This window comes from Galleria mellonella, unplaced genomic scaffold, assembly GCF_026898425.1.
Source record: "Galleria mellonella isolate WM207_F2 unplaced genomic scaffold, CSIRO_AGI_GalMel_v1 utg78, whole genome shotgun sequence".
NCBI lineage: Eukaryota > Metazoa > Arthropoda > Insecta > Lepidoptera > Pyralidae > Galleria > Galleria mellonella.
In genome coordinates this window covers 7,672,501-7,694,695 of record NW_026442151.1, presented here as the reverse complement: position 1 = coordinate 7,694,695, position 22,195 = coordinate 7,672,501, and the positions used below count along the sequence as shown (strand labels likewise).

At 34.9% G+C, this 22,195-nt stretch overlaps 3 protein-coding genes and 1 long non-coding RNA gene across 5 annotated transcripts in view; 2 read left to right on the top strand and 2 right to left on the bottom strand.

Moving 5' to 3' along the window:
- Positions 1-57: 57 nt before the first annotated feature.
- Positions 58-7,312, bottom strand: LOC113517272 (RWD domain-containing protein 4). The gene is made up of 5 exons (XM_026901905.3): positions 7,131-7,312; positions 6,298-6,421; positions 5,025-5,128; positions 3,809-3,992; positions 58-2,448 (listed from the first exon to the last, which is right to left on the bottom strand). The coding sequence occupies exons 2-5, from the start codon at positions 6,403-6,405 to the stop codon at positions 2,275-2,277; spliced, it is 570 nt and encodes a 189-aa protein (XP_026757706.2). The 5' UTR covers positions 6,406-6,421; positions 7,131-7,312; the 3' UTR covers positions 58-2,274.
- Positions 7,313-10,226: 2,914 nt separating this feature from the next.
- Positions 10,227-12,503, top strand: LOC128202203 (uncharacterized). Of its 2 annotated transcripts, none has more exons than XR_008253642.1 (3): positions 10,227-10,707; positions 11,731-11,928; positions 12,365-12,503. It is a non-coding gene; the product is annotated as an uncharacterized LOC128202203 (long non-coding RNA). The 2 variants fall into 2 exon arrangements; XR_008253643.1 differs by having other exon boundaries at positions 10,238-10,595.
- Positions 12,504-13,060: 557 nt separating this feature from the next.
- Positions 13,061-14,477, top strand: LOC113517271 (aurora kinase C). The gene has a single exon (XM_026901904.3). The coding sequence runs from the start codon at positions 13,172-13,174 to the stop codon at positions 14,228-14,230; it is 1,059 nt and encodes a 352-aa protein (XP_026757705.1). The 5' UTR covers positions 13,061-13,171; the 3' UTR covers positions 14,231-14,477.
- Positions 14,466-22,195, bottom strand: part of LOC113517273 (glutamate receptor ionotropic, kainate glr-3) — an 8,066-nt gene continuing 336 nt past the window's right edge. The window contains exons 1-7 of the mRNA XM_026901907.3: positions 22,059-22,195; positions 20,749-20,941; positions 19,334-19,482; positions 18,059-18,440; positions 17,130-17,416; positions 16,022-16,167; positions 14,466-15,367 (exon numbers count right to left, since the gene is read on the bottom strand). The exon at positions 22,059-22,195 is cut by the window's right edge and continues 336 nt beyond it. Coding sequence (XP_026757708.3) covers positions 14,478-15,367; positions 16,022-16,167; positions 17,130-17,416; positions 18,059-18,440; positions 19,334-19,482; positions 20,749-20,941; positions 22,059-22,111 — 2,100 coding nt within the window. The 5' untranslated portion in view covers positions 22,112-22,195 and the 3' untranslated portion in view covers positions 14,466-14,477. The remainder of the gene's footprint in view (positions 15,368-16,021; positions 16,168-17,129; positions 17,417-18,058; positions 18,441-19,333; positions 19,483-20,748; positions 20,942-22,058) is intronic.

Genomic DNA, 22,195 nt, shown 5'->3' with positions numbered 1-22,195 from the left:
TTTATGCCCATCTCTAAATATAATATGGTGAAATCATAATAAAATCAAATTCAACAATCATATACATCAATATAATTATTACATTTACAATACAGTCTTGCTATATGCATAAATATATTTCATTCCACTACAACCTCACATTGAATTATAAAAATATCAAGAATGATCATACCGTAATACTGGCAACATTATATTCCAAATTTAAAAAATAAAAAAATATCTGATCTATAGAGGTTAGAGACGAAGAGAACATTCTCTATTTGAAAATGTGTATCCAATGACATTAAAATATGACGCTACATTAGCAAGTGGGTAAATTTTAAAAGAAATAAACAGGGAACGCAACACTTCCGCTTTTTAATGTCGTGCTTTTCAAAAAAAACCCCTAAAATAGAACAACAATTATATATTTAATAAAGATGTTAAACTTTTTAACTCTACTAGTGAACTTGAAGTGCGCTACTCCATAACTGTTAAATTCATTCCATACCCTCTTGCTACTCTAGCGCCATTTTGGAGGGCTTTACAACTATTATTTACAGCTAGACACTTTCTGTACCCTCTTATGTAATAATTCTCCTTACCTTCATAGCCCTCCATATTCTGAACAATTATATATATATATATATATATATACCACCATACATACCAGTCAAAACTAAACCTAACCTTTTTTACTTAAATTAGGTTAGTATGTTTACTTTGTATTAATTGCAATGCCAATTTTTTTGTAATAAACGATTTCACATTTAATGAATATCTTTTTTATTCACATCTAACGGGTTAATAGTATATTTGAGTGATGCTTTATTGCAGTTAAAACTACTTTTGACGAAGAGCGTCAGTCAAGAGTACTTTTAATCGCAATTTTCAGTCAAAACCACTTTTGACCAACCTGTTCAGACAAAAGTACTTTTAACTGATTTTGCTAGTCAATAGTATTTTTGATTGGTTAAGAGTTTTGACTGCAACATATATATTAATTATAGAACATTGATATAAATACCTCACTGACATACAATCTTTACATACATATATGACCTACACATTCTTTTTCCAAACATAATAAATAAACACACTCTGAATTAACATCTGTGTATACTTTCAGATCATTTTTTAAATTGTCATTTTGATATATAAACAATCCGTAGTAGCCGTGTTGGTCCCGGCATAGAATAGGCCACCCATTCCTTTGTGTCGTAAGAGGCGACTATGGGAGGGCGAGGGATGAGCAGCAGCGTCTCTCTTAAAACATCTCCAAAGCCTAACTGTGGTTGCCAATCCGCCTTCCAAGCACAGCAACTGCTGGCAAAACCAGCAGGTTGACAGTTAAAGGATATGATGATATATACAATCCGTGTTGCCATGTGTCCCGGCATAAAATAAGCCTCGTATTCCTTTCTCGTGGGTGTTGTAATGGTCGAGGGATGGATTACAGTGTCCCTCTTAAAAATTCACCAAATTCCTTTGGTGCTCCGGTTACCAACATGCCGGTCAAGCATGGCAAACCCCCCCCTCTCCTCCTTTCATTTTAAAAAGAATTTTCCGAATCAGTTTATAACTGACGCAGTTATGAGTTACAAACATAAAAAATACCACCCAATTGAAAACGTCCTCCTTTTTTTAATTCAGTTGAAAATTAACTTACATGACCTTTCGCATTGATGCTATGCCTAGCTCAAATACACCACAATTACTGTATCTTATAGAAAAAGAGACAGAACGATAGTGATAGAATTATCTTTTATCTCGCTTAAACTAGACAGTCTATAAGGAACAATTTCATTTTTTATGGTTTCATAGTTCATGATATCTTAATACATTCCATGTCACAATATTCGTTCATACAATCTTTGAAACCGCCGAACCTATTTTAATGAAATTTAGTAAATGTATATATATACTTTATTTATTTCACGACAAAAGTTTTATTATAAACATAGGCACATTGATAAATATGTTATAGTCTAACATGCTTATTTAAAAGTATAGGAAAATTATTAAAATATTTTATTACATTGTATTATTTGCTCCAACTGGATAGATAATATAATTTTTATCCCGACAAGAAAAATTAACCCGATAGATGGCGGTAGCGGGTAAAACAATTTGCCGACTCTGCTGGCTACCTATAATAGACTGTTGCCAATCTTACGGTATAAACTCCCTTAAATAGAGTCCAACTTTTCTAAGCAGGAGATACAAAGAGATTGATGCTGCGACCGGACGGTCTAATCCAGGCAGTTGGTAGCAACGTGACTACCCCTGTCATTGTCATGAGGTAGGGGCGGGCTGGTGGGGCACTTGGGACAAATGTTTGACTATATCCACCCAATCCCATCCCCTCGGCTTCTCCCCGCCCCTACCTAACTCCGCTTTGTCCCACGCCCGTCGCTTCTGTGCTTTTGTCAAATGTTCTTTCTTCTCTGGCTTCTTTGTTGTTTCAATCTGAAAATATAATACATTTTTGTTGACATCTTATGTTATAAAGTATAAAAATTGGTAAGGCCAATGCAATGACAATGTAAAAGAGAAAAAAATCTAATAATACATATGTTAGAGTGAGATAGAACAGTAGGACATTTTCTCACACAATATAAGCTCGAAACAGATTTTTTTTATTTTATTACATATACACAACAGGTACAATGGTATGAACTAGATTGAGACCCAGACAAATGTACTATCATGCTACCAGAGGGAGACTTCGTACAAAAGTCGATTGCTTGCGTACCTCTGTCCCATTCGTGTTTCAACCGTGAAGCAGTTGTGTTTGCGTGGCTGTGTTTCGTTTTGAAGGGTGAGATATGGCGTGAAATTACTGGGTACAGAGGAATAACACCCGAGTCCTCAGGAATGGCAATGCATAGGGGGTATCATAGGCGAAACAGTATACTCTGTTATGTCCATGGTACTGCTCATGTCTATAGGGGACGGTTACCACTTTCCATCAGGTGGGCCGTCAGCTTGTCTGCCATTCTAAGTTGTATAAAAAAGATCATGGTTAAAGCAATTGGCATGCTATAAACATAGTAAGTAATATGGAACATGCAAATAACAAAAATATATAAATGGAAAGGTTTTGCTGGAAGAAATCTCTTATTAGCGATAAGCTCGCCTTTGTACATTATGTTTATAATGAATTGTGATTAACAGTATGTTTTGTGTATAATAAAGAATAAAAAATATATAAAATATAGATATATTAAAGAGAATCAATTTGGTTTTGACGGGAGTATGAACAAAATAAATTCTATTTATTTTTTAATTCAGTCCAATCCAGAGTAATTAGTATTAAATAAATGTAGTTAGTTAAAGATAAGTGTACTGTACATTTTTATCTCAACACTAATCGAGCTAGGGGGCAAAGGGATTGTTAGTAATGGAGACTGAGAATCCCATTGCTAGCAATATACCCAACCAGGTCGACCACCTCGCAGTTCTCCCTGGAAAATATCATGGTTAATTCCTGATGAATTCATCATGATGGGCTAACTGGTCTGTTTTCATACTCATCCATCACCCTTCACTGGTACTCTGCCAGCGTATCCCGTTAGCGCAGGCGGGGTTACCATACCATTTTCACCCATCAAAAAAAAACACTAATCGAGCTTAATCAATCTAATTACACGTAAGTTAAACTGGTATTTATTACATTAAAATATAAAGTGTTTTAACTTTTAACAATAAAAGTGGTGTCATGTTGTACTCTTACTGTCACTGTTTTAAACTGCTAAAATAGATTACACTCTTTCTGAGAGGAAAATGGAATAGTAATCTTAACTGTGCTATGATGATGAGGACTTACATTATCATCTAAAATAATTTTTTCAACTCTCGACGAGACAACCAATTCTTCGGTCTGCTCGGCCAGTAACTCTGGAACTTTCTCTTTGAGACATTCAAATAATGTGTAGGTCATAGCACAACCAAGCCACTGTTCTGCCTCAGTGTTTACCACAGATAATATTTTTTCTTTAACCGAAGGTAACCTGTAAAGATATTAGGAAATGCATTGGTTTTATATAATTAGTAGTTGCTAGTAATACACCTTATCAGGTCCTCCTCCACGTAGTTCCCCCTGGAAACCATCATGGTTAAATCTAGTTGAATTCATCAGGATGGGATAACTGACCTGCTTCATCCTCACCTATCATCTCTCACTGGTGCCCCGCCGGTGTATACTAATAGCGCGGGTAGGGTTACCATTCATTATCACCCATTAAAAAAAAATGTGTTATTCGAAAAATAAGATTTTTTCATATACCACTGAAGAGGCAAACAAGCATACGGCCCGCCTGATGGTAAGCAGTTACCGTAGATTATGAACGTCTGCAATGCAAGAGACTTCACGCGCGTGCGTCGCCGACCCTGAAGAAACCTCTTTACACCTTTTTTAAAAAACTCCATGTTGTAGTCTCTTGGAAAAACCTCGACAGGGAGCTCCTTCTGATTGTTGCAAACTGATAAAATATTATACTGGAATATTCAACACCAAACCTTATGATAAACCACAGGAAGTATAAGTTTATTTTATTGGACAAGTTTTTTCAAAATATTTAGAACACTTAGACTATGGAATGAACTCTCTGCCGAGGTTTTCCCTAGAGATGGTATGTATGGGGTCCTTCAAAATGGTTATATTAAGGTTTCTTCAAGGTCAACAACGTGCATGTGACACCCCTAGTGTTGCAGACGCCAATAGGCTACAGTGACCGTTTACCACCAGACAGATTGTATGCTTGTTTGCCGCCTTTGTGGTATAAAATAAGAAAAAAAAAAAGGGCACAATCTGACAGTGCACAATGTAACAAAATATTCTAATGTAATAATGCAAAATAATGTTTTCTTAGGAAACTTTAAACAATAAAAACGTAACAAAGTCGTGACTATCACCTATAGACAACTGTAGTGATTAAAAAAAAAACATATTTGAATGTCGAATTTTGTAAAAAAAAAAAATTACGTCTTAAAAATAAACTTCCTTAAAGTATTAAACGTAGCAATATAAATATTATACTTACAAATGCTGATTGTAGAAAATTTCTAAATTCACTTTTGGTTTATCAGTTGGATATGTGGGGCCCCATGATATTTCCATAACAAATGACTTCTCTCCATCAATATACTGGACAGCGGAAATATTAATTAGTTAATATTACTAAAACTGGGAAACTACAGAGAGCTATCAAGTCTAACTAAGCAGATTTAATACAATAAATAAATGAAAAATAATCTTAAATATGCAAATGGACATATTTGAAAACATTTTATATAAATGTATACATATAATATTAGAGCTGGTGTATGGTATATGCATGAGAAAGGTTATAAAAGTGGATGAACCTAAAAAAGTAAGAATAGTGGCCTTTGACAATAGATTTTTTGTTTTCCTTGCAAGAGACTTGACATGAAAATAGACAATTACTTTCATGTAGTTATATAGAATATTAGCTGACTCGGTAAACATTGTTTTACCATATACATTATTTCTAGAACTATATTCGATTGTCATTTTGAAACCATAGTGCAGCATATAAAAATCGCGATAAAAAAATAGGTGTTTATCGTAACAGGGTAAAAATGTGAAGTTGTATGTATTTTTCAATGCTAAATCATAATAAAATAAAAATAAAAAATTTTGTTAAAAAAGTGAAAACAAAAAATTTTGGAGTGGATCACCCTTATCATTGAGGGGTATGAAAAATAGATGTTGGCAGATTCACAGACCTACATGATATGCACACAAAATTTCATAAAAATCTGTAAAGCCGTTTCGGAGGAGTTTGGTAACAAACACCGCGACATGAGAATTTTATATATTAGATAATTCAGTGACTATACTAAGTAATATTATATATAATATAATATCATCATCATCATCATTTCAGCCATTAACTGTCCACTGCTGAACATAAGCCTCCCCCTATTGGAGAGGCCTGCTAGTAGCTGCTATACATGGTAGGCGAGTTGGCAACTGCAGTTAGGCTTTGATGATATTGAAAGAGAGATGCTACTGCCAATCTCTCAATCATTAAACTTCCTTAGTCTCATCTTACAACATTTATGGGAAAGAAAAAGGTGGCTTATTAGAACAGCAATTAGAATGTGGCCATGTGGTCCTGTCATAGATGACAGGACCACATGGCCACACAAACCACCATAAAGATCATCAAATACATCCCATTTATAATTATTCATGCAGGGAAAGGAGCTGTTATTAGTAGTTATATTATTATAGTATATAGTATTATCATAGTAGTAACTTGCAGTTACCATTTAATATGTTTAACATACCTTATATTGATAGGTTTTTGGATCACACTGCTTGAAATTCTCATCTCCCTCATAGATGGATTTCAGCACTTCAATTTCCTCAGCCTGCTGTTCTGCATCATCAGCCATTCTATTGCAGCTGAAACTGCACATATAAATACATCATAACCTCATACTCAAATTATACAACCCATTTTATTTCATATTTTGGGTCCCAATGTTTAGACATTTTTAGATGTTTGCATTGCTTGAGATGGAGTCATGATAGTATTACATCAGTCCACTTGTAACTACAGGCAGTGTAACCTAGTCTAAGATAGCTCAGGTAAATTATCTTAATTTACCTAAATGACTGTGTTTATTTCTGTAACTTATAAACAATTTAGTAACATTTTTGTTACTAAGTGGTTTGATTACAAATGTCACCTTAGTGACAATTTTTTCGATGACAATTCCTCAATCTACATTTAATGTACTTTAACTTTAATATATATAAATCCGAGTAATTTACTCATGGCTCTCATTTATGAAAAAAAAAAAACAACCATGCCAACATCAGCAAATTGAAAATATGATTTTCTGTAAAACTAAGTTATATACTTTAATTACACATTACACGTGAAGTGTAATATTCAAAATATTGTATGTATTATGTATTTTGTATGGTAATATAAAAATTCTAACCTAAAATAATTGTCATACCTATATTTTAATCGAATTAATTATAGTTCGTTAATAATTCTTATTCATATTCTCAACACAAAGTAAAAATCACGAAACAAGTTTTGGCAAACCATTATTAAATCGTTAATCCATTTATTAATTAAAACATGAGAAGAAAATATATTACTTACCAAATTTGCCTATTCTCATCAACCAAACCTTACTATAATAAAATTAAAATAATACTAATTATTGAAATTAAACAATAAATATATAGTTTGAACACAATTTAAAATTAATACTCTTTTAAGCTTTCTTAAATTTCATCTAAAAAATTTCGCAAGAACTCGAATCAACAGCTGAGCTGGGCTAGTTCAGCTGGTTGTCATAATTGTCAATTTTTTTTTTTTTTAGTACGTTTGTTCCGTTTGGAACAGGCTAAGGTCGGAGACCATGCTGCCTAGTCTTCAAAAAGATAATTTGTCTGGAATTTTATTTTTCTAATGTCGCTTCAATTATTGTCATAATCTTCAATATTTCATTTGTCAAATCCGGTAAGTACATTTTCATAAATATCTTTTCTTGAGTTTTCTTAAACCAGTGGATTTATCAAATTAAAAATAAATAATTATAAAAAATCATTGTCTTGCAATTCAATAAAAGTATTCTTATAGCTCCTTGAATGTTGTAGTAATATAAGTGAAAATAGCTTTGAAACAAGAAGGAAATCTTAAGAGAATCGGGATTGAGTGCGGGATATTTTCGGGTTTTTTGAAGATAATCCTAAGTTCGTCAAACATAATGTGTCTTTGAATGACAAATTCAGAGCAATCAAAAAAAAAGGTGATGTAGAGATTGGGCTGTATTTGAGTTACACCATGTGCATGATGGGGAAGCGATCATGCCCATTCGGTGCAGGTGTTCGTTGAAATGTCCGTGGCCGATTCGTAATCTACAAATATTGGTGTAAAATTTTCTGTTTGTGTCCTTTCCTTTGCAGAACCACGGTTTTCCAATACGCCAATTAATTTTGCGGTACCATTTGCCTTTAGTCTGTAATATTTGAGTCCAATGCTCCTCCCATTTAGTTGTAACGATTTTATGTATTCCAATACTACAATCTGAGTAACAAAGGGGTAAATCTTGAACACGAGCAGCACTTGAATTAATAATTTTAGCCAAAGTGTCTACTTGTTCATTCCCAAACACTCCAATATGTGAAGGGGTCCAGATGAAGATAATATCTTTTCCATATATAGTACAGAGATGATAATATTTATTACGAATTTCTTGAATTAAGTAGTTTGATGATGAAATGAATGTGTTATTTTTTAATGCCATAAGAACACTCATACTATCTGTAATTATAATCCATTTCGAATATAGTACCTGTTTTTCTATGTATTCTAATGCTAAAAATATAGCTTTTGCTTCTGCTGTGTAAATACTAGCCAAAGTTGAAATTTTATAACCGTGACCAAATCTATTTGACAAATCGTAAAAAGCCACTGAAGTGCTAAGTGCATTTTTGGAACCATCTGTATATATCTGCCTGTAGTCAATAAATTCTGATAAAGTCTCATACATATCGTGCTTTTCTTTTATGTCTTTACGTATAACAATTTTGATTTTACAGAACTTACTCTCATAAAGGCCATTATAACAAGGAAGTATCTTACTACTATAGATGTTATATTCATCTCGTAAATTCAAATCATTGACAATAGTTTTATTCAAAAACATAGAAATGGGGCAATTTAATAATTTGAGTATGAGTGGGTTATTGGAAACTGAAAAAACTTTGAAGAGAAATTTGAGTTTTAGGTATTCGAAACGAAGAAGGATAGGAGGCAAATTACATTCTACTTGCATTGAGATAATTGGAGAAGTATACATAGCACCTAAAATAAGTCTTAAATTCATGTTTTGAATTTTTTCGAGTTTTTCTACTAATTTATGTTCTGAGGCATAACAAAAGAAAGCGTAATCAAAATTACTTCTAACAAGAGATTTGTAAAGTAAAAGGATAATTTTAGGATCAGCTCCCCAGTTACGACCAATTACAGATCTTATTATATTAGTGGCTCTTAAAGCACGATCTACTAAGCAATCAACGTATAGATCCCATTTTAAATTTTGATGAAAAATTACCCCCAGAAATTTAACGCTACAGTCTGTTGGAAGAGTTTGATTATTATATATAATATTCATTAATGGAACATATTTATGAACTTGATGAAAAACAACTACTTTACTTTTGGTTAAACTAATATCGAGGGAAAGAAGAGAAAAATATTTCTCAAGTCTTTTTAATGACTCATTTAACACTAATTGCATATCAATAATATTCTTTCCTTTTATATAAATTAATAAATCATCGGCAAATTGCAAGTTGTTCACACTGTTTCCTAAAATTGAATTAAGTTTATAGATATATAAAATATATAGTAGCGGGCTTAGAATACCACCTTGACATACTCCTTTAGAGCTTAACCTAGGTCCTATTAATTTACTATTTACTTTAACATACACTTCTCTATTACTAAGAAAATTATAAATCCATTCGATAAGTTTCATTGGAAGAAATGAGGATAAAATCGAAGATAGAACTGTTAAATTTACATTGTTAAAAGCTCCTACGACATCTAAAAAAACAGATAGAACATATTCATCGTTATTCAAAGCAGTACTAAGGTCGACATAGAAGTTCGCTAAACTTTCGCGCGCTGAATATCCACGGCGAAAACCAAATTGATTCGATGGTAATATACTATTACTTTCAATAAAGAACTCTAAACGCTGTTTAATTAATTGTTCGAATAATTTGCCTGCACAGGACGTCAATGTTATAGGTCTATAGGAGTCGAAATTTGTAGGATCTTTACCGGGTTTAATTACTGGAATCAAACAATCCATTTTCCATTCTGGTGGGATAATACAGTCCTTCCATAAATCGTTAAAAATTTGTAAGAGTTTAGTAAGGTTTATTTTATTCAGCAATCGAAACATATTGTATGTTAAGCGATCAAGGCCACTAGCTGTATCTTTTCGAGATTTTACTGCACTGGATATTTCATCAATTGAGAATGGGTCAGTGAGAAATTTTGGGCATGAATTAACAGAATTAAACTGTTTGTCATCAAAAGGTGAGTGTACAAAATCAGGAGTATATTTGCGTAAAAAATCATTGACCCATGATATATCTTTAAAATGATTTTGACGATGTTTTGAATTTAGTTTTCTCATATTTTGCCAAACAGTGGAAATTGGTGTTAATCTATTAAATTTGGAACAAAATTCCTGCCACCCCTGTTGTCTTACTTGCTTAATTACTAACTTTTTAACAGCTTGAACTCTTTTAAAATTTATGTAATTATCGAGAGTTGGATTTTGTTTAAACCTAAGGTAAGCCGCTTTACTATCATTGACAGCTGTCGCACACCTGTTATTCCACCAAGGTACTGCAATATGTTTGTGCCTCTTTGAAGTATTTGCACCGCTATTTGATAAGTTCCTACGTGGAACGGAACGTTCCACAGCTGTCAAAATAATTTTACAGAACCTATTGTAATTGTTTAAGGGTTCATTGACATCATACTCGAAATCCAAAAGTAATCGATTAACAGTTTCAGAATAAAGATCCCAATTAACGAGACGTAGGTTTATACGATTTAACAAAAGTTTATTAACTTCATCTATAGGAGCATGTTGTTCACCTGACGGAGTTGATGAAGAGTTCTTTGTGTTTATTTTAGTAAAAGTCGGCAGGTGATAACTTCCTAACGGATCATCATGAACCGACCACTCGCATTTTAATGATATGGATGGGGATACCATAGTTAAATCAAGGCCATTGGGTCTCCAAATATGAGAGCCAACAGTAGTAACTTGCTTATCATTTAATAGTACCAAATTACATTCATCTAAACAATCAAGAATGTCTTTACCTCTTGTATTAGTGGAGGTACAACCCCACATAGTATGATGTGCATTTAAATCTCCAGATATGATAGTGGGTTTAGGAAGAGACTCCAAAAAGAACTTAAATTTGGCTTTAGTAAAACTAGGTGTACTATTGGTAGGACAGTAAATACTGGCAACTGAATACCAAGAATTATTAACTTCAATACTAATAGCTATAGTTTGCAAAGAATTGTCGAAAAAAGAGTGAAGTTTTTTATATCTAATACTATTATGTATAATAATCGCTACTCCATTGTGGTTATTACCACAATCATTTCGTTCTATACAATAATCTTTAATTTTTAATTTGTAATGTGGTTTAAGCCAAGTTTCTGAGATGAGAGCAATGTGAATATGATGTTCATTTAAAAATTGTGTAAAAATATGTCGATTGCTCAGTAGGCTCTGAGCGTTCCACTGTATGATAGTTAATTGGTCTCGATTGAATTTTGTGAAATAGGTCTATTACCAAAAGTATCATATAACACATTCAAAACACTTTTAGTGTTAATAGATGTGTTCTTTGTGTTATGTAGTGAAATAAGTTTGATTATGCTTTCTATTAAAAGTGATAAACTCTTGTTATCAGAATTTAGAATTGAAATTAGGTCTACATTTTTTTTAGGTTTGTTACCCAGTTTAGGAAATATTTCAGTGCTAAGTATATCTCCAAAAGAAGCAGGTCTGAATTTAGATCTATTTTCAGCAATTTTCTTTTGTTTAACAGGGCATTGCGGTGATACACTTGTGTGATTTCCATTGCAGTGTACACAAATAGCGTTTTCCATTCCAGTTGTACAAGTTTTATAATTATGCTCACCTTTGCAGATGCTGCAACGCTCAGAATTCTTACAGAATTTAGCTAAATGTCCATACCTCAAGCACCGGTAGCATTGTTTAACTGGTGGTATATATGGAGTGACATTGTGGCGCCAACCTCCAATATCCAGATATTCAGGTAATACAGATGCAGCAAAAGTAATTGTCACGGTTAGAGTTGGCTGTAACACATATCCATGAGTCAAGGTATTTTTTCTTAAAATTCTTTTAATAGCAATAATTTTCTTAGAACTCGATATCATAGTATATATTTTTTTATTAGATATATTTGTAGGTACATTTCTAATAACGCCTGTAACTTCTGTTGAAGAAGCAGGAATACTGGCCTTAAAATGGTAGTCATTTAAAAAAGTTTTATTATTTAAAAAAGCATTGGCTAAGTCTGGCTTTTGAAAGTATACTCCGATTTTGAATTTATTTATAGATCTAAGATAAGTTACCCCTTTATTAAATCGTTTTAAACAGGAGGAGAGTGAGAGCAAGTCTCTGGATCCAATGGTTTTCTGACTATCTGAGGATTCTACAAAGACAACAAATTCTGTCCCAGGGGATTCCTCGGGATATCTTCTAATATAATCTGTGACGTAGTAAGGTTTATACTTATCGGCCTTATCAATTTCAGATTCTGAGTCAGTAGAAGTATCTTCCGAATATATATCCTTGTCATTACAAGGTTCATGGTCTACATCACCTGAATCGTCATCTTTTTTTTTTCCTTTTTCTACAACTGCGCTTCCCCATGAATGCTAATTATATTACTGTCGCTGAATTTAGTGAAAATATAATATTTTATTCAATAATAAGAATTGATAGAGATAGTTTTAATAAATTAATAAAAAAAATTTAAAAAACCCGCTTGTTCTTATTCGAGTTTCCCCGCGAAAAAAAACCATAATTGTCAATATAAATTGTCAAGATTCAAAGAATGATGTCAATCATTATCAATCAAAAATTAATTTTTCTTCATACACGGTCTATTTTCTTATCCACTATGGGTTTTTTACAACTTAGGTGATAAACAAGCATAAGTCCAACTGATAGCAAATAGTTATCGTCCTCAATGAACGTCTGAAATACCAAATGTATTACGTGCGCATTTTTTGTGGGTAAAACGAAAAAGATGGAATTGTTCCGTTTAAGTTCTATAAACAGCAATACATACATAGTTGAGTCAAGCTGCATAATTGTTGGTTGTGGCATTGCACCTTACAAAATCAAATCTAAATGCTGTATTGTTAATTTAGAAATAAAACCTCGAACGAAAAGAACATTGACAGATTGACTAATATTGATTGACATTATGGATTGACAGCACAGAATTTTTTTATTTAAACGACGGAAAAATACGTTATTCAAAACTTCGAATTCAGTTGTTCAGGTCGCAGGTGTTGTAATTTATGTCATTATAAAAAGAGACTTATAAATTATTATGTTTGTAAATAAATGTAATTGTAAAGAGAATCGTTTATTAAGCGATGGTCGGACTGTATGCAAGTGCTCCGCAAACACGCAAAAAATGGCCACCGACAGCTTTAAAGTGCCAGCTGTCCCCGTTAGCCGTCCACTGCAAAATAATACGAAAGTAATAAATGAAGCGAAGGACTCCTCTGCATGTATAAAGCCAGAATCGTCAAACAAAAAGGATGACAAGAAAAAATCGTGGTCAGTCACCGACTTCGATCTCGGGCGACCCCTTGGAAAAGGTAAATTTGGCAATGTTTACTTAGCAAGAGAGAAGGAATCCCACTACGTCGTTGCATTAAAGGTACTGTTTAAAAGCCAGATTTTAGACTCCGAAATAGAGCATCAGGTGCGGCGCGAAGTGGAAATTCAGTGTCGTCTCCGCCATCCTAATATACTGCGTATGTATGGTTACTTCCACGACGAGAAACGTATCTATCTAATACTCGAGTACGCTAAACATGGCGCTCTCTACAAACTATTGAAGGAACGTGGCCGTTTCGATGAGAAGACTGCTGCTATTTATATCAGGGACTTAACTAAAGCACTAATATATTGCCACACAAAGAAAGTTATACACAGGGACATTAAACCTGAAAATCTGTTGATCGGACATAATTGGGAGCTTAAAATTGCTGATTTTGGATGGTCGGTCCACTCACCGTCCTCTCGAAGAATGACATTGTGTGGAACACTGGATTACTTGTCTCCAGAAATGATAGATGGGAAGCCACATAGCTATGCCGTTGATATATGGAGCCTCGGTGTACTTTGCTATGAATTACTTGTGGGCCTACCTCCGTTTGATGCCAAAGATACACACCAGACATACAGGAAAATAAGATATGTAATTATAAAATATCCTGAATTCGTTTCAGAGAAAGCTAAAGACTTAATGGGGAAATTGCTAGTAATTAATCCAGAACAAAGGCTGCCCTTAGCACATGTCTTACAGCATCCTTGGATACTGGAAAATGCACCAGAGGGAGCTCAACCCACTGTATATACAGCAGAGCAACAGTCTTGATGAAAACTCAATAAATTATGCTGAATTCTGATTTATCAAATGTGTATAATTGATAATTATGTATTGCTAGATTATAAATTTATTAGTTCACATATTTTCTAATTATTTGCTAAGACAACAAAAAAGTGTTTCAATACTATTATAAAACTTAGATTAGAATTGACTGAACTAGATATTTATTACATTTAATTAATTCTAGACAATCATGTTTTAATGTAATTGATTTTAATACAATGTTCTTCATATATTATTGTTTTTTATTTTTCTTCATGTAGTAAATATCCATAGCATACTTGTCATAATTCGGATCCCTTTTAACGATACAATGCCAGTGTATTAGTTCACCAATTATGCATATAAAACTCAAAATATACCCAATAGCTAAAGCAATGAAGGCACCATATAATTTTTTCAAATTCATTAAAGCTTTAATTTCATTCTCGTTTTGTTCCAAAGATTTTATAGTGTACATGGCATCATTCAACCATTTCTCCACCAAACCTACTTCGACTATTCTTCTCAAGTATTTATCAGCCAATGGTTTCAAAGGGGAATTCTTATGAAAGCCTATAGAAATAGGTATGTTCACAACACAATCGGACATTATGTGTAAATTTCTCTCTGAATCACTACTGGGTGCTACTTCCGTTATGTTCATGGTGACATTAAAAGATTCTTTTTCTACGTTAACCATAACATTTTTCCTTTTAACGCTTATATATTTCAGGAAATCTTCATTATCATAATATGCGTAAATGCCTTTCGCAACTTTATTAGCTGCCTCAAATGGATCGTTTATCTCTTCGAATCTCTGTCCTATTTTTTGTATTTCATCAGAAGATTGTTCGAAGAACTTCTTAGTTTCTGTTCCCCATCCACCACATGTCACCTTGCTGTCAATGAGCTCTTTCAGGGTGTCGATTGTGACTCTTGGCGCTGGGTTAGCTAAAATCGCAGTCATGCTAGCACGGTAAGAGACGACGAGAAGTATGCAGTAAAGCCAATACCATCCTGTGAGTAAACGAATCGACCAACCAGTAGGTAGCTTGGGTAAGGACACCACAAGAAGCATTCCATAAGTATACAGGATACTGTTAATGATTTGTCCAAACAAATACAGCCCGACAGGTTTCGCATCTGCAAAGTAAACATGACTCAGGGCTCTGTGCAATGGGCATTGACATCAACGATGTAGACAGAGGCTGTATTTTTAACCATTTCAAAAAAGTTCTCAACTTCGCTTGTATTTTTTGTGTGTATATTATTACTTATATCTTCAACAATTTGAAATCGATATTGACGATTATTTTTCAATTGAAAGTCAATTGATTCATTTTTCTAATGCTCCTTATTGTCATCAAAATTAATCACCGCAATTGAAAATCTACAACTATCTTATCTGCATAAGTTACCAATTATTAAAACGTACGGGTCATAAATTTAATTCCCACTCTGTGTTTACATATATTTTATCACATCAGCCGTTAACTGTCCACTGTTGAACATAGGCATCCCCCTAATTGGGGCCCGTTGAAATTTTGCCTCTAAATGCTACGTTTAGCAGGCGGATTGGCAACCGCAGTTACGCTGATGTTTAAAGAGGAACGCTGCTGCTCATCCATCGACCATTAAGTTTCCCTAATCGCCTCTTACGACACCCACGGAGAAAGGAGTGGTCCATTCGATGCCGGGACTATACGCCGTTTTAAGTATTTATATAGGTAAATTAGATGCGCATATTTTACCTAACAACAAGATTTTTCGATTGATAAACTAAGATTATATACGAACCAGTATCATCATACACTTGTTTCTTATCGTTTTCTAGCCTATTCTGCTTCTTAAATTCTTGAAGATTTATGTAGTACCTCGCCAAACCATAGAATATCATGCCAGTTATTAGCAAAACTAATAATACAGCTATCCACATGTACAAACTGAAAATAAAAATATAAGTACCTTTTTTTTTATACAACTTAGAATGGCAAACAAGCTGACGGCCCACCTGATAGAAAATGGTAACCGTCGCCTATAGACATGAGCAGTACCATGGACATAACAGAGTATACTGTTTCGCCAATGATACCCCCCATGCGTTGCCATTCCTGAGGACTCAAGTGTTATTTCTCTGTACCCAGTAAATTCACGCTATATCCCACCATTCAAACCGAAACACAGCCATGCAAATATAACTGTTTCACGGTTGAAACACGAATGCGACAAAGGTACCCAAGCAATCGACTTTTGTACAAAGTCTCCCTCTAGTAAAACCGACTACTTCGGACGGTTCTGTTATCATAATTGTAATTTCAGATAGAGCAGTCAGGGATATGCTTTTTTCATAGTCCCAACTGGTATGGACAAATAAGTAATCGTGTAAACCTTACACAGTAGGAAAAATAATAAAGTTCGCCTGTTGTAAATCTTCATTTCATATAGAAAAAGAACTATGCAATTTTTGTGTACAATAATGTATAAATAAATAAATAAAATAGAGTTTTTCTGTCTGTCTAATCCCAGTAAGTATTTTAAAGATTTTGTTATGGTTTCACAAAATTTCCAATATTCATCCAGCACAACTACAGCATGGGGATTGGTATATTTTTATCGAATTTTCCTTCTATCACTTACCTCATTATAACATCCTAAGGATGAGAAGGAAGGGAGGAAAGAAATACAAGATATTCATATTACATCACATAGATAAAGTTTACGCATAAGTAAAGGAGTCTAAATAAACAAGAACTATAATATTAATATTCTGGTATCGTCCAGATCCAAATTACCAACCAGTAAAGAGTTACGTCGAGACATATCACGCAGATCTGACTTTAAACTTTAACTTACACTTTTCTTTTTGTTCCAAGAGTTAAAAACAGATACTTTTCAAAAATCTTACGTGAAAGGCAGTATGAGGGTCTTCCAGGAATTATCGGTCAATGCTTCCGGAGTAATGAAGGTCCAGCATTGCGAAGTATAAGGAATGCTCAAGTCTGTTAACTCCAAATGATATGGGTTGTATTGAAGATTGCCCAGTGCAAGATCGGCATTACCGTTCACCATTTCCCCCAAAAGCCCCGAGAAAGAGCCGTTCGGTAACTTGCTGCCCCATTTGTAGATGTCAGCGTTTATTGGCTCGTACAGTTTTGGTACGAAATTCATTTTTTCAGATAGTGTATTGAGAATCTGGAAAATTTATAAGCAAAACACCATTTAAACCTGATCAAGAAATCTTAAAAATGTTCGTCTTGCGGAGCTCTTCGGTAGGCCCGTTCTATTTAGGGTACAAAGATCTACTATTTCGTGTTACTGTGGCACACGCATGAAAGAAAAAAATTGTCTGCTGTTAAAGAAAACTAAGGTTTTAAAAACATCCTATGGAATGGAAAGTAAATGCTAGTAAATAAGATAAAACAAAACGTGTCGACGCAAAAACTAAAATAATGCCAATGAAAATGTAAAATTGTCTATGTAAGTACCTAATATTAAGGAGGATTCTATATGTAACAATATTTTCACACAAAGACGTGGAATTTTCTTATGAAGTTTTTTTTATGGAACTTAATATGACAAACAAACTGATGGCCCACCTGATGGACAATAATAACTAGCAATCGCCTATAAACGTGAATTACAGTATACAATATAACATCCTCGTACCTTTCATGGGTTGTCATTCCTATGAACTAAATGCATCCATCCTACAGTTTCTGTGACATATCCCACCCTTGACCTGCTATACAGCCAAACACTTAACAGCAGAAATACTAATAGAACTAGGTACGTCTGTTCTACAAACTGGTTTTGAAACTTTGTCACTCAACTCACTTCAATTTCGACACCTCCAACCTTATTAGAATCATTCGACATCGTCACCACTACAGAGGGCACGTGATCTAAATAAACAACATCCAGGACCTCCCCATTAAGATCACTAGTTTTATCAGCGAACAATGTTCTGTTGTAATGAAACCTCCCGTTCCTCCAGATGTCTACCCGCCGGGAGACGAACACCTTCTTTATGGGGTTGGGAAAGGGTACAGTCGACAGGTCGAACCAAGCTTTGCTCTTTAGTATTCCAGTAATTTTGTTATGGTACCGCAGGAAGATTACGTTCACGATCCTTTTCCATATGTAATGGAGGTCGCTATGGAATAAACGGTAGTCATACAGCATTATGTATTTCGCTCTCGTGTCCAAGATCCTGTACCTGTGAATTAAAGCAGTAAATATTGTTAGCAATATAACCTATCACTTCGCTTCAATTCGATCTCAACGCGATTCTTCCTGGAAACTATCTTGGTTAATTCTTATCTTCACGATGCGCTGACCTGCTTGCATCGGGGGGAAAGGGATTGTCAGTAATGGCGTTTAATAGCCCTATTACTAGTAATATACAGAATCAGACCCAGATCCTGGAAACCATCGTGGTTATTTCTTATTGGATTCGTTACGATGGGCTAACTGACCTGATTTCATCCTAATCTATCATCTTTCACATACGCCCTGCCAGTGTATACCGATAGCACAAGCGGGGTTACCATTCCATTGTCATCCATTGAAAAGTATTTTAGCACATTAATAAAACTTATGTTATTTTTTTTTTTGAGAGTTAATGAACGATGAAATTTATCAATTTTGAACAAATTGTGAAGGTTTCTTTGCAGTCGATTTTGGTTTGCTCCAATGTCGATCCCTTATAAATCGCAACATCGTTAAAATCACGTCTTTTTTAGTTTAGGTTTATGATTGATTAACGAAAACTTAATCAACTTGTATGTTTGTCGCTTCCGACAATTGTTTGCTGAATAAATATGGTACTTAATAACAATTTTTTTTTATTATTATTATTTCAGCCATTAACTGTCCACTGCTGAATGAACACTGATGAAAAATGCTGTCCATATTTTGCCAGTTTTTCTAGTAGTTGCCACACTTGGCAGGCGGATTGGCGACTGCGGACTTTGGTGATGTTTTAAGAGGGGCGTTGCTCCCCATCCGTTTCCCTTAGTCATCTCTTACGATACCTACGGGAAAAGAAGAGATGGCTCATTCTATAGTGGGACCACACGACAAAACGTAGTTTTTTATCCACATACGTACCTGTCCCCAAATCTCAGCAATCTCGAGGTCTGCAGACCATTGGCTAGAAGAATGAGGTAGGGATCGCATCCTTCTTTTCTTGCTTCTCTCAAAGACTCTAAAGTATCAAAATTTGGTGACAACAAGTCCTCAAATTCCTCTACCACGATCTAGAAAAATGTAAACATATTATATAATCGCAGATCCATGATAGTTTGATGGAATTAGTAACACCATGAAAATCATACAATCGTGATGCCCATGGTACCCATTACGCGTTGCCATTCCTGTACACTATGATATTAGTGCCTACATACGCTGTTTTTTCGCTTCACATCGTGACTAATATGACTAAAAACTAACTTCGATCATTTTTTGGAAAGTTTCCGCTCTTACAACACCCACGGGAAAGGAAGGGGTAGTTTTATGCCGGGACTACACGGCAACCAGGGGGGAAAGGGATTGTTAGTAATGGAGACTAAGAATCCCATTGCTAGCAATATATCCAACCAGGTCGACCTCCACGCGGTTCCCCCTGGAAACTATCATGGTTAATTCCTGATGAATTTATCATGATGGGCTAACTGGCCTGTTTTCATTCTCATCGATCACCCTTCACTGGTGCTCCGCCAGCGTATACCGTGAGCGCAGGTGGGATTACCATTCCATTTTCATCCATAAAAAAAATACACGGCAACCACGTGACCTGATGTTGTCAGTAATGGGAATCTAATCACTTCATAGATAAAAATATACCTCATCAGATAGCCCTGTACCTGGTTCCCCCTGGAAGTCACAGTCATTAATTATAGATGAATTCATCACTATGGGCCAACTGACCTGCTTTCATCCTCACCTACCATTCCTTACTGGTGCTCCGCTAGCGTATATCGATAACACAGGCAGGGTCTATCACGCTCTTTTTTTTTAATGAGTGTTAATAGAATGATACTTTTATAATTTTTTTTATATACAACTTAGAATGGCAAACAAGCTGACGGTCCACCTGATGGAAAGTGGTAACCGTCGCCTATAGACATGAGCAGTACCATGGACATAACAGAGTATACTGTTACGCCCATGATACCCCCCATGCGTTGCCATTCCTGAGGACTCAGGTGTTATTCCTCAGTACCCTGTAAATTCACGCCATATCCCACCCTTCAAACCGAAAAACATCCATGCAAACACAACTGCTATACGGTTGAAACACGAATGGGACAGAGGTACCCAAGCAAACGACTTTTGTACAGTCTCCCTCTGGTAAAAGTAAAATGGGGTTACCATTGCATTGATTTTTTGTTTTAAATAGATAATCCATTTAAAAAATGTCACACTATTGCTGTAGACATTCTTAGCACATTCCGTTCTTATGCCTGTGTTTTGTACCTGGCAAGCAGGTTTCTTGTAATATTTTATAAGGAAAACATACTGACCATTACCAAAGGAACACCGAACATTCTTTTAAAGAAAACAGTGTCGAACACGTTCAAGTAAATCGCATCGCATATCACCGCGATGCACGGGACATCGTCTCGCCTGACCAAGTCATTGAGTATGTCGATCAGTATCAGCTGGAGGTCTTTATTTTTGTGAAGCTTCTTCAGTATGGGAGCTGTGTTGGCATCACTGTCATAAATTAAAAGATTGGGGCGAAAGGGATTGTTAGTAATGAAGACTTAAAATCCTATTGCTAGCAAGTCTGGCTTCCTCTGGTTTACAAGGCACAGGTTACTCTAATTTGTAAGCTAGAGCAAAAAACATGTAACTGTGTAACCCTGTATTAGTTAATAAAGTTTTTTTTTTTTTTTTAATATACACAGCCAGGTCGACCTCTACGCGGTTTCCCCTGGAAACTATCATGATTGATTCCTGATGAATTCATCATGATAGGCAAACTGGCCTGTTTTCATTCTCATCGATCAGCCGTCACTGGTGCTCCGCCAGCGTATATCGTTAGCGCAGGCGGGGTTGCCATTTCATTATCACCCATAAAAAAAATTAAAAGATTTTTCTAGATAGTTACAACAGCTTCGGTTGGGGGAAGGGATTGTTAGTAATAGGGATGTTATATTAAATAACTTGTACAACAATTAGTCCTTTAATTTACCTTAAGGTTGTCTTGAAAAGATTGCTCTCAGCAAATAAGGCCGCCTTACTGTACTTATATAATACAACTGTATCGTGTTTGTAAATTATCTTGCTATTTCCTAAATATAATGCAAATATATATGGCGTGAATTTACAGGGTACAGAGGAATAACACCTGAGTCCTCAGGAATGGCAAAGCATGGGGGGTATCATGGGCGAAACAGTATACTCTGTTATGTCCATGGTACTGCTCATGTCTATAGGCGACGGTTACCACTTTCCATCAGGTGGACCGTCAGCTTGTTTGTTTCCAAAATAACTATCAGGGGGTGATTGGTGACCGATACTGATGCTAAAAATGCAATCAGTAAAATTTTTGTCTGTCTGTCTGTATGTTCGTTATAGAAACAAAAACTACTCGGCGGATTTTAACGAAACTTGGTACAATTATTCTTTATACTGCTGGGCAGGTTATAGTATACTTTTCATCACGCTACGATCAATAGGAGCAGATCAGTAAAGGGAAATGTTAAAAATGTCCACCCGTGCGACGCCGGGACGGGCCGCTAGTTTTAAATATCTTCCATGTACAGAGATCGCATACTGTAAGTATGCGATATTTTATTATATTTGTAAAATAATGATTTACACTTACACTACAATCGATGAAGAACTCAGCGCAATTGACATCAATACTGCCAAGAACATTTTGCCAATTTAATATATAAGTTCTTACTTTAGTTTGACTTACGTTACTATGTTTTGGAATTAAATTTAATAACAGACTTACTC

What these genes read in the sequence shown, in the direction of transcription:
- LOC113517272 (XM_026901905.3), bottom strand. Translation starts at nt 6,405, where the DNA reads ATGGCTGATGATGCAGAACAGCAGGCTGAGGAAATTGAAGTGCTGAAA. An exon ending in ATTTTCTACAATCAGCATTT is followed by an intron (nt 3,993 to 5,024) that starts GTAAGTATAATA and finishes ATATCTTTACAG; the next exon opens with GTTACCTTCGGTTAAAGAAA. An exon ending in AAATTATTTTAGATGATAAT is followed by an intron (nt 2,449 to 3,808) that starts GTAAGTCCTCAT and finishes TTATATTTTCAG; the next exon opens with ATTGAAACAACAAAGAAGCC.
- LOC113517271 (XM_026901904.3), top strand. Translation starts at nt 13,172, where the DNA reads ATGTTTGTAAATAAATGTAATTGTAAAGAGAATCGTTTATTAAGCGAT.